Source organism: Triturus cristatus, chromosome 2_1 (assembly GCF_964204655.1).
Source record: "Triturus cristatus chromosome 2_1, aTriCri1.1, whole genome shotgun sequence".
NCBI classification, from domain to species: domain Eukaryota; kingdom Metazoa; phylum Chordata; class Amphibia; order Caudata; family Salamandridae; genus Triturus; species Triturus cristatus.
This window is the reverse complement of record NC_140581.1, coordinates 492994938-493007604: the sequence shown is the minus strand read 5'-3', so window position 1 is coordinate 493007604 and position 12667 is coordinate 492994938. Positions and strand designations below refer to the sequence as shown.

Genomic DNA, 12667 nt, shown 5'->3' with positions numbered 1-12667 from the left:
GTCAATCGCTTCCTCCGAAAGGAGAAGTTCAAGATGTTGATGCTTGCTCAGGTCTTGTCTGCCCTCGACCAGCAAGTCTAGATGGTAGAGTTGAAATTGCAGTACACTTATTTTCACATTACCGTCGTGCCGGCCCACCGGCTTTAACTACGGTTCACGGTAGGCCACGAGCATTTTTAGTTCACCATGCTCCCCTTTGGCCTTACCAGCGTCCCTCGGGTGTTCACGAAAGTGATGGCGGTGGTCGCAGCTCATCTGCGCAGATCAGGGGTTTGTCTTCCCCTATCTCCACGACTGGCTGTTGAAGGCGGGCTAGCCCCAGGCAGTCGTCTCCCACTTCCAGACTATGGCCAACCTCCTGCATTCGCTGGGGTTCTCCATCAATGTGCCGAAGTCACACCTGATTGTATCTCAGAAGCTCCTCTTCATCGGAGCTGTTCTGGAGACGACGCGGTCTCTGGTCTATCCTCCCGAACAGCGAGTCCGGATATTCGGGCTATGATTTCAATCTTTGAGCCTCCATCCTGGGGTTCAGTCAGAATGACCCTGAGGCTGTTGGGTCTCATGGCCTCCTGCATGCTGCTGGTTGATCATGCCAGGTGGCATATGCGGGCTCTGCAGTGGGACCTGAAGTTCCAGTAGGTGCAGCATCAGGGGAATCTGTCCGATTGCATTCAGATCTCGGAGCGCACTGCAGGTGAATTGCAGTGGTGGCCCAGGAACCAGGATTGGGTCAACGGCAGATCCCTCTCCCTTCCCCAACCAGACCACACAGTGGTGACAGATGCGTTCCTTCTGAGATGGGTCGACCACATGGGAGAGGCGGAGATCAGAGGCCTCTGGTCTCCGGCGGAGTCCGGACTCCACATCAACCTTCTGGAGCTCCTCGCGATTCGGCTTGCACTGAAAGCATTCCTTCCCTCTGTCCGGGGAAGAGTAGTGCAGGTGTTCAGACAACACCACCGCCATGTAGTACTGCAACAAACAGGGCGGGGTGGGGGTCATGTACCCTATGTCAGGAGGCCCTCCACCTCTGGACATGGCTGGAACATCAGGGCATATCCCTGGTGGTTCAACACCTGGCAGGTTCCCTGGACGCCAGGGCGGACAAACTCCGCCGCAGGTGCATGATGGATCACAAATGGCGTCTTCACTCGGGGGTGGCGCAATGTCTCTTTCGACAATGGGGAGAGCATTGGTTAGATCTGTTCGCCACCGAAGAGAACGCGCAATGTCAGCAATTCTGCACGTTGGAATTTCCAAGGCGCCACTGGCTAGGCAACGCTTTTTGTCGTGAGTGGAGTTGCGGTCTTCTATACGCCTTTCCGCCTATACCACTTATGCCCAGAGTGCTGAAGATCAGGCGTGACCGGGCCCAAGTCACTTTTGTGGCTCCGGATTGGGCACAAAGAGTCTGGTATCCCGAGCTACTCAACATGTCCATCGCTCCTCCGCTCTGACTGCCTCTTCGGGAGGATCTTCTGTCGCAGCAGCAGTAGGGGACGGTCCTCCACCCAAACCTGTCCAGTCTCCGCCTCTTTGCGTGGAGCTTGAGCAGCGGCAATTGACATCTTTTGACCTGCCACCCGAAGTTTGTGACGTAATCTCGGCAGCCAGGCGTTCCTCCACAAAGACGGTATACGCCTGCCGGTTGAAAATGTTTGTGGCATGGTGCACAGCAAAGGCTGTGGATCCCCTTTCTGCCCCTCTTTCTGAGGTTCTCGTTTCTTCTCTTGTTGGCCCAGCAGGGCTCTGCTCTGGGCACTATCAAAGGCTATCTTTTGGCCATCTCTGCCTTCCTTCGGCTGCCAAATCAGCCTTCTCTTTTCAAGTCCCCGGTAGTTAACCGTTTCTTGAAAGGTTTAACGCATCTCTTTTCTCCAATCCCCTTCGTTATGCCTCAGTGGGACTTACCTATTTAATGTGCACTCCCTTTGAGCCGCTTCACAACTGTCCTTTAAGACTCTTGACTCTTAAAACTGCTTTCCTGGTAGCCATCACTTCTGCTAGAAGGGTGAGTGAGCTCCAGGTCCTTTCTTCCAAACCTCCTTTCCTGTCTGTCCATCCTTCCTTCCTAAGGTGGTCACTGCCTTCCACATCAGGCAGACCATTACTTTGCCCACTTTCTTTCCGCCTCCGCATCCTTCAAAAGAGGAAGAGCGTCTCCACTGTCTGGACCCAAACCGTGTGCTTTCTTTCTATCTGGATCGCACAAAACAGTTCCGGGTGGATGACCAACTCTTTGTTGGCTACGTGGGTGCCAAGAAAGGACGGGCCGTACCCAAGCGAACCATTTCCGATGGGTTATTTTGTGTATATAGGGCATGCAATTCTCTAGCTAAAAAGGAGCCTCCAGTGGGGCTACGCGCCCATTCCACCAGGGCAACGGCATCCACTACTGCCTTGGGAAGAGGAGTTCCTCTGAATGACATCTGTCGGGCAGCTACGTGGGTATCGCTGCACACGTTTATCAAACACTACTGCCTGGACAGTCCAGTCCGAAGAGACCGCTTCTTTGGCCTGGTGTCATCTTGGTTTGCAGAACCACCACCGGGGTTGGTATTGCTGGGGTATCTATTCTAAGGTAAGGAATCAATAACTAATGTGTTTCTTTCAGATGAACAAGTTACTTACCTTCGGTAATGATATATCTGTAAGAAACGTTAATTATAGATTCCTTACCGCCCCACCCATCCTCCCCGTTCTGCAAACTGATTTCTAGGGTTAAGGTCATCCTTTCAGGGCCCTAGTTTTGTGCACCAGTGGTCAGTGTCTTGCATGGCTCTGCGTTCCTGGCAGGGAAAGTCGTGTATAGAACTGACGTCAGCGCGTGAGGGCGGCATCTAAGTAGCTACTGCGACAACATTCCGGCGACCACAACGCCAAGGATGGACGTAGAGCTGAACCTACGCCACCTTCCGACGCGCAGAGGTACTGCTGACGAAAAACTTTACGGATCCAGTCTGACGCCTGGGGGTAATTCTAAGGTAAGGAATCTATAACTAACTAATGTTTCTTACAGATATATCATTACCAAAGGTAGGTAACTTGTTCCTTAAGGGACTACAGCATGTTTCCCTCAGCTCCCTTTGTTATGCCTCAATGGCACCTTATCTTGGTACTTACTTTCTTCCTTATTATTTTATTTAAAAAGTTTTGTAATGTTCACTTCCTTTGAGCCACTTCATTCTTGTTCTCTTTGACCCCTAACCATCAAGACAGCCTTTCTGGTGGCAATTACATCTGCCCGGAGTGTCAGTGAGCTACAGGCACTGTCCTCTCTCCTTCCCTGCATCACGTTTTTCCCCTGCAAACTGGTCCTTAAGACTTGAGTATCCTTCTTGCTTCTGGTAGTCACCCCGTTCCACATAGGCCAGTTCATCACTTTGCCTACCTTTTGCACTTCAGCTCATCCCTCTAAGAAATAGAAGAGACTCCACCGACTGGATTAAAAAAGAGCCTTGTCATTCCTCCTTGACGGCACAAAACGGTTCCAGATGGACTATCAGCTCTTCGTGGGGTATGCTGGGCCAAGGGAAAGCCGTGCAGAAATGGACCATCTCCTGATGGATCTTCCTCATCATTAAAATCTGTTACGTATTGGACAAGAAGCAACCCCAGAGGGTTTGCGATGCTCAGTCCACCAGAACAAAGGCTGCGAAGTTAGCATGCAGAGTCCCGGTCTTGGGCATCTGCCAGGCAGCAACTTGGGCATCTCTGCACACGTTTACCAAGCACAACTTCATGGACAGTCCGGTCTGTAGGGACGGGTAGTTTGCCTGTTCGGTTATGCAGGACTGGCATGAAATTGTTTAGCAGACCCACCTCCAGGGAGGTATTGCTTTGATGTCTATTCTAAGGTAAGGAATCTGCAGCTAGAAGTCTCTATCAGATGAACAAGTCAATTACCTTCTGTAACGCCTTATCTGGTAGAGGCTCCATCTAGCTGCAGATTACTTACCAACCCACCCATCCTTCCCACTCTCAGAGGGCTGTTCCCCATTGATGACCTAGTTTTACACAGCAATGGGCCCTGTTCTTTGTGGCTACAAGCTCCTGGCATGGAACGTTGCAAAATGTAACTGACGTCAGCATGTTGGGGTGGTGCCTATATTGGCACCACGCAAGTCACTCCCAGTGTGGGAAATGCCGACCATGCAGCACGGAGCTAAACGACGCCACCTACCGGTGCGCAGGGGTACTGCTCACAAAAAATCTCTGTATCCATTCTAATGCATGGGGGTAATTATATGGTAAGGAATCTGCAGCTAGATATCTCTAACTGATAAGGCGTTACCGAAATTGAGTAACTTGTTTTTTAGATAAGCTTTATTTATCGTCTGTTATAACAATGTCTTTATTTACTTCAAAGATCTATATATTAAAATCTCCTTGTCACATAACTTTACCTTCACAGGGCTTCTTTATTTATCGCACACCAGGCCCAGCCAGGGCTTTTCAAGAGGCCCTGGTCCACTCTGCCTCCACCCTTGCCCTAGAATCAGCTAATTTTAACATTATAGGCGATCTTAACCTACACCTGGAACGCCGGGATTCCCGGGAGATCTGCAACTTCCTGGGCGATTTGGAGGCCTGCCAACTAATACAGCTGGTGGAAGGATCTTCTCACCAGGCAGGCCACCTACTGGATCCTATTTTTTTTCGAATCTCTTAAATTTAGTAGCTAATACCCCTCTCCCTTTGATTTGAACTGACCACTTTCTGATCTCCTTGCGTATTGAAATGGCAGGCCCTATTCTGATGCCCCCTAGCCAATCCCTTATGAAGCGCCGATGGCACAAATTGGATGAAACTACCTTTCTATCTGCCTTAAATACGTCCCGCCCAGACTGGCCTGTGCACTTGGAGGCAGCTTATTGAGCCTTTAGGGGCTGGATCAATAATTCACTTGACCAGTGCATCCCGTTGAAACTGACAGGGACTAAGCGCCCGCATACGCATGCATGGTACAATGAGTCCCTCTGGGCGGAAAAGAAAAAATGTAAAATTTTAGAATGGGCTTGGAGACATACCTATGACACTGTTACTAAAAATACCTATAGGATGGCCATAAAAACCTTTCGGAAATCAGTTCAAAAGGCTAAAGCCTTGTTCTATACCAACTTGATCTCATCTAGCCCCAACACCCCCAAAACTATCTTCTCCCTTATGAAAGATATGTCAACATCTCCCACAGGAACCAACAACGCCATATCTTCCAACACTCACTGTGACTCACTAGCAAGATACTTTATTAACAAAGTAGAATGTATATACAACTCGCTAGAAATGAGGCGGAGTACCACCAAACCCACGGTGCCCCCCTCTAGAGCTCCCCCGCAAACCCTACAAACTTTGCCAGCCATGCCTCCTGAAGACCTAGCCATCCTAGTGGCTAAAGTCAAATCAGGTTCCCCTGATGATCCCATAAAACCAGATATTTACAGGAAATTCCAAAACTGCCTTGTGACTGAGGGCCGGGAATTCATCAACGGCTCACTTCTGTCGGCAGTGATTTCAAAGTCGTGGAAGCACGCCAAAGTCGTCCCACTGCTGAAAAACCCCACACTTGACGCATCTTTGCCGTAGAACATTAAACCTATCTCCCTGCTTCCCTACCTGGCCAAAATTATGGAGTCCCATTTCAACATCACTCTGACTAAATATCTGGAGTCCAACCAGATCTTAGATAGCTCTCAGAACGGATTTCGTCCCAGGCACAGTACAGAATCAGCCCTTTTGGCGGTCACTGAGCAGCTGAGGGCCACGCTAGACGTGGGCATTACTTCTGCACTATTTCTACTTGATATTAGTGCGGTCTTTGACACTGTCTCCCATAAGATTCTTCTTCAACGCCTTGAGGAGATCGGGGTCAAGGGCTCGGCGTTGGCCTGGTTTGCCTCTTTTCTATCAGAACGCTCCTTTCAGGAACATGCCCCATCCTACCAGTCTAGTAATTACCCTCTTAGCTGTGATGTCCCACAGGGCTTCGCCTAGAGCCCCACGCTATTCAACGTGTATGTCCGCCCCCTGGCCCTCCTGGCTAAAGAGCGTAATATCAAAATGGTATCTTACGCGGACGATACCCAGCCGATATTCACCTTCTCCAACAACCCTGCTCTGACCAACTGAAATTCCGGGACGATGTTCTGGCCATTGCAGATTGGATGGCAAACAAATATCTGCAACTTAATTCGGCAAAGACAGAGGTGCTTGTGGTTGGCTGAGACACTCACAAGTGGGACTACCAATGGTGGCCCATGACCTTGGGCACTCCTCCCACACCGAAAAACGCAGTTAAAGATTTAAGGGTCCTGATTGACAACACCCTCTCATTTGAGCCTCATGCAAAAAAAGTGTCCGGTACCTGCTTCGGTCTTGTGCACAGCTTATAACCCATTTAAGGATTCTTTGACGCTGCCACTCGCCAACTGATAGTCCAATCGGTTGTCCAGTTACTGCAAGACTCCAACGAGTACAGAATGCAGCAGCTCGCACTCTGTTTACCCTCCCTAGGAAATGTCATACCTCCAAACTTCTTCACCGACTACATTGGCTGCCAATCAAACAGAGAGTCCAGTTTAGAACCCTCTGCATCACACATAACATTGTACATGGCCAAGGCCCCTTAGTCCTGCAGGGACTTTGCACCCCTTATGTTCCTCTGCATATATTGCGCTCAACTGATCTTCATCTGCTGTGCTTCCCATGGGTCCGCTGGTGTAGAGCCAGGGGTCGCGTCTTCAAATCTCTGGCCCCCGTATAATGGAATTCCATCCCACTGACTGCCCGCAGCACCCAGGACCACTGGGCTTTCAGAAAACTGATCAAAACCTGGCTTTTCACTTCCTCCTAGCCACATCTCTCCTGGTCTCTTGTCCGCTAGCGCTGGGACTCCCTGTTGCTGGGGCAGCCATGCGCTCTATAAATCTCCCTAACATAACAAAAGAAAAACTCTCCCAACCCTCCAGTCCCTGGCATATAGAAATACTTCATTGTCAGTTGTTAGTCAGTCATGCTGTGCATGCTGGAGCCTGTTGCCTTTTCTATATTTACCAACACCCACCTTACTCAACCTTAACTAGTTTTGACAACAGGCTTACCATAAGGATGGACTGCAAAAATCTTTAATAACATTTTGCTGGTGAGATTGTTTGAAGGTGAGCATGGCTCAACTCAGGAAGATAATCCATGCAATTAGCATGTGCATGGTTCTCTACGTTCTTGCTTGTAAACTGGTTTCCAGTCTCACTCCTTGCTGCTGTGCTGAGTTGGTAGTGAAAGGCTTAACCACTGGTTTTAGAGTACTGATTTTAAAGTTGGATTGCATTTAAAAAACAAAATGGTATGTATTATATTATGTAAGCTCTGTCTGTGTCTTCTCACTCTGTCTAGTGTTTTTCCTTCATTCCAGTTGCACAATGCTCAGCCAGAACAATATGAATCGCCAGACAAAGATTTTATGATTGTTGCTCTTGACCTACTTAGTGGCCTGGCAGAAGGCCTCGGAGGCAACATCGAACAACTCGTAGCGCGTAGCAACATTCTTACATTAATGTACCAATGCATGCAGGTGAGAACTGCCAGTGGGGGGGAAAAAATAACCTGGGAATAATGACACTCAGAATAGACAGTAACATATTTTCCTCTTTTCATAGGATAAAATGCCAGAGGTACGACAGAGTTCTTTTGCATTGTTAGGTGACCTAACAAAAGCATGCTTTCTGCATGTCAAGCCTTGTATCGGTATGTACATTGTCATTCAAGTCCTACTACATTTTTTTACAAACACTGACTAAATCGAGTGTGTAAATATTGTAGCATTGTTTAATTTTCAGCAGATCTTTGACAGCTACCAGTGCAAAAATCTGTTTAACTTTATTTCATGTTGGTTCCTCTACCTTATTGATAAATTAGGTCTTTGAGTTGCAAACATGTTGCTTGTCTCAGTGCTTTGAGTGTAAATGGGCAATAGAGTAAACATGTGTTGCTGAAGTCTTAAAAAATAGCCAATGAGAGAACTGCAGCCCTCAATGAAACCCGAAAGCGTAGAAAATAGTGTGCAGTGAGCAAACCACAGCAGCTCAGGAGAGAAATGCTCTTCGACCAATAAAATGATGCCAGCGGCAAAGAGGCAACTTTGGAATGGACCCAGATCAGAGTCTTTTCTGAGCAGAGATAGTAACCTGAGCACTGAGATAATTGGAAAAAGACCAAGACCTTACATGCTCTCCAAAACTGAAAACACATGCCTCCTTGACTAAACAGTGGTTGGCTTAGAGAGAAGACCCTAAACAAAATGAGCTAATTCATCAAAACCTGGTGAGAAATTATTCGACTGATGAAAGGGAAGAGAGGGAACAAGGGAAAGTAGAAGGTCACAGTGGGTTTTGGTTGGATTTGAAGTTTACAATGTGTGTAACCAGTTGAGACACAGTGGAACTACCGCAGTTTATAATGGGGAAAATGGTGGATGTAGGCAAATGATTATACACCTTAAAAGTATTTAAAACATCTCATTCTGTAAAAGTTTTTTCTGACACTAGAGAATTACAAATCTCAATTATCTAATAGAGAAAGTTACTGCATCAAAAGTGCATGATGCTAGTGATGTTTACTGGACATTATTGTGCACTTATCAATACAAGGTCCGGGTTGTATGAAATGTGCAGTTAAGAAGTACATTTTTTAAATTGTTTGTGATACAGCGCTCCCTTTACAATCTGCATTGTGTGTCCTTATAGATATCAAATGCACAAAATGTGTGTTTTCCCATCACCCCAGGAAATGACATCATGGCACCTTGCACTCCTCCCCCTCCCTGACCTAATTAATGGAAGCTGCAACACTGATGCGCAGCGGGTGCGCCAAAGATGCAACAAAGGCAAGCCCGTCTGTGATGACTTCGCCCAGCGCCAGAAACCCTGGTCCGATCACTGGCTGGCGATACTCCGCAGCACTCCTTAGGTCACTAGACCCTGGATGCCGTTTCCCCAACTGCTGCCATGACGTGCCTCAAGGTAGGTGCTTTCACCTGCACCTACTACCGGTTCTCTAGCCACACACCCATGCCCTCCACGCAAAAACTAACAATGCCCTCAACACCCCTTCTCAACATACACACCACACAAACACCAACGATGCCTACACCTCCACCCTATGCCACAACAAACCCAATACATGCTTCTTAACAAATGATCACTCAGCAAACACCGAAACGAAATATAAGACCTGCTGAGTAGCGACATGCCTGACATCCTCTTTATCACAGAATCCTGGCTCATTCTCTCATTGGCTTCCGACATCACCACAGCAATACCAGCGGGCTACAAGATCGCTCAAGAGGACTGCCTTCCCAAGCCTGGAGGAGGTCTCGCTATCATCTACAAGGAATCCATCAAATGAACAACATCCACAGAGAAATCCACTCCATTAATGGAACACCAGCACTTCAAACTGTAAATATCAGACAACTTCGACTGAACCCTCGCCTACTGACCACTTGGACCATGAGCAACCTTTACCAAGCTCATTACCATCTGCTTACTTCGCTTACCATATACTCCAGAGCCTGCATTGTCCTCAGTGACCTATACTTTTACCTGTAAGACCACAACAACCCCTGCTCCACAAAACTACTCGGAAAGCTTGAGCAACAAAGGGCTCACCCAGCTCGTCCCAGAACCAGCACACACCGCAGGACACACATTGGACCCCATCTTCACCACTAGCGATATTATCAAATATATCTGATAGAGACATCCAGCCGTGGATCCCTTAACTTAGAATATCCCCATGCGTGAAACTGGACCTGGAAATCATTTGCAGCAGCACCTCCACGCACCGGGGGACGGCGCCACATGACCCCCGCCCTGACGTCGTCCATCTACGTGACGTCAGCGAGGTCATATAAGTCCCTCTCGGCGCGCTGACATCAGTTTTCCTTCTTTTCCGCGTGCAACGTGGATCAGGAGTAAGCTCCTCTGGCCTGTTTTCAGGCCTCATTTTCTACGCTTCGCGTCAAGCACAGTGTGCGATGCCTTTGGGCTTTAAATCTTGTACTTCCTGTTCATTGTAAGTGTTCGCGACGGACTCGCATCTTATTTATATGTGGTATATGGGTGAGCACCATGGCTCCATGGACTGTGACGCCTGCCAGCGTCTGAAACCGAAGCTTCTCTCGACACGGCTGTCGGAGTCGTCTCGCCTCCTGGCCTCGTCGTCGACTGCAGTTCTCTCCTCTGTTCGGTTCCACCGTCGATCGCCTTCTGGGGTCCGGGGTCGTCGTTCTCCGCTTGGTAAGTCAAGGCGCTTGTCGCCTAGTTCTTTGACCTCTCCTTATGTCGTCCGGGGCGCTGGTTCCCGGAACTTTCCGGACGTGCGCTCCCGGCGTTTGCCCCCCTCTATCCTCCCTTTCCAGGTGTGGGGGCAACTTGGGCCCAAATGGAGGCCTATTCTACGGCTTTGCAGGCCTCCCTTTGGTCCTCTCCCGTTCCTGGGGCATTCTCTGTGCCTCCGCTTCTTGTGGGGTCTCCGCCGGCCTCGCCGGCAGGTTCACCCCCGGTGTTAATTGAGCCCTTGCCTCCAAGGAACGTCGGAGATGTGGTGGCATTAGGGCGCTGCCCAGTTGGGTCCCCCTCTACGCTCCACATGGAGTCGTTGGGGCGCAGCCCGGCTGGTGCCCCCTCTTCGGCCCACGGCGCCTCTTCCACGCCGCATAACCCCACGGTGCGCCCTGATTAAGCACACCCCAGCCTTTCAGGCAGGCGGCTGCCTGTCTGAAGCCGGGGTCGGTGCTGTCCCGGCACCGGAGGCTCAGCTCCACCTCCGCTCCGTTCTCTGGAATCGGAGCCTGTTATGGATGAGGCGGCGCCGGGTCGGCGTCGGAAGATTGCCTCGCCGGCCCCGGCACCCTCTCCTTCTTCTGAGTGGGAAATTGTCATAGTTTCAGCGCCGTCTCGACGCCAGATGCTGCCGAGTCGGCATCTGACGAGGCACCTTCGGCGCCGACACGCGTCGTTTCGGCGTAGTGACGACGCTGGGTTCTGGACTCTTCTATGGAGACCTCTGAAGAGAGTTTGGCGACGCCTGGCGTCACCGGAGTTAGTGTTGCCAGTGCCCCCCTTGGAATTTGTGGAGCCTCCTCAGGAGCTCCCACCTCCGGCAGGCTGTTCGCCTCCCCAGGAGCCCCGTCAGGATCCTCACTCTTCCGTGGGGCTTCCTTCCTTGGACCATTGGGCGCACCCTCAGTGACTTGGGAGGATCAGTTTGCAAACCTCCCCCCACTGATGAGCTGTTGAGGCTGGTGCGGCTTTTTTGAGGGTGGTCTCTTTGGCTACCCACATTTTGAATATGCAACCCCCGTCTGCCCCTTTGTCTGTGGACTCCTTACTTGAGGTCCTCCACCGTGGGTCTGGTCATATGGAGCCGCTTTTGTCTTTTGAGGCTTCCCTTTATGATGCCCTCTTGGGTACCTGGGTCTGACCTGCGTCAGGTGACCCGGTGGCTCGTTCTGTTTTGCACCGCCACCGTCCGGCTCCACATGATCCGGCATGTCTTTTTGCGCACCCTGATGCACAGGGGTTCGTGTTGCAGACTGCCTTTCCGTCTCTGCCCTCTCTAACGCTTCCTTCCTCTCGGGAGTCCAGGTGACTTGAGTCATGGGGTAGGAACGTCTTTGCATCCACTAGTGCTGCCCTATTGTCCTTAAATACAGTATGTGTTTTGACTCTGGCTACTTCTGCCCTTTGGGACTCTTCAGAGTCTTAGCATCCTGCCACCTCTGAAGGTGCTCGCGTTGATCTCCTTCGCCTCATCCGGGATGGTCGCGACCTTGCCGAATTCACAATCCGTTCAGCCTTGGATACTGCAGATTCTTTGGGCCGAGCCATGGCAAGCTCTGTTGGCTTCAGGCGTCACACTTGGTTGCGAGATGGCGTCTTCCCTGACAATATCCGGGAGTGACTGGTTGACTTACCCTTTGATGGGGTTTTGCTCTTTGATGCTCACGCCGAGTCGGCGGCGGGTCTTTATCCTCCCACTTAGGCCCTTTTGGGCCTGTCTTCTATAGTACTTTTTCATCTGCATCCACATGCGCTCTGTGTTAACCATGGACAGTGAGCCTTGTGTCTTCTTTTTTCTGTGGTCAAGGGTGGCTTACCCTTTTATTGGCATCCCTTGGATGCGTTTTTGCTTTCAGATACCTGGTGGCCTTGTTCCACAGGTTGCTATGTCCTCTGACTGTGGTATTCAGCTGGTGGCTTGGCTCGGTGATGTTCTTACAGCTCGGAACTCAGCTCCCGGGTTCAGGTTTGTTACTGCGTTCTTTTGGCCTGGCTTCTTGCCCTAAGAGGTGTCCCCCCCGTTGTTGGGGTATACATACTCCATGTGGGGTACTTGTATGCTATTATATAGCCTTGCTTATTTCACCTGGGCCTGGGGGTCGTGTGGGAGCCATCCGTCGCTTGGAGGTTTCATGGTTTCCTCTTCCGAAACGGCTCCTATCTGCCCTTACTGTTATAGGTATGGTCTGGTACATACATGTTCATGCTCCCGGCTCGTTCTGTCTCTCCCTAATTGTATGTTTATACATTTATGTCTACATGCCGGTTGCCTTGGTCTCCTCTTCCTACGTCGCCACGTCTTTTCGAGACAGCGACGTCGGGAC

At 50.0% G+C, this 12667-nt stretch overlaps 1 protein-coding gene across 1 annotated transcript in view; it reads left to right on the top strand.

Moving 5' to 3' along the window:
* Positions 1–12667, top strand: part of TNPO1 (transportin 1) — a 1554860-nt gene that overhangs the window by 1177572 nt on the left and 364621 nt on the right. The window contains exons 16-17 of the mRNA XM_085632345.1: positions 7415–7573; positions 7659–7746. Of these exons, the coding sequence (XP_085488471.1) occupies positions 7415–7573; positions 7659–7746 (247 nt within the window). The remainder of the gene's footprint in view (positions 1–7414; positions 7574–7658; positions 7747–12667) is intronic.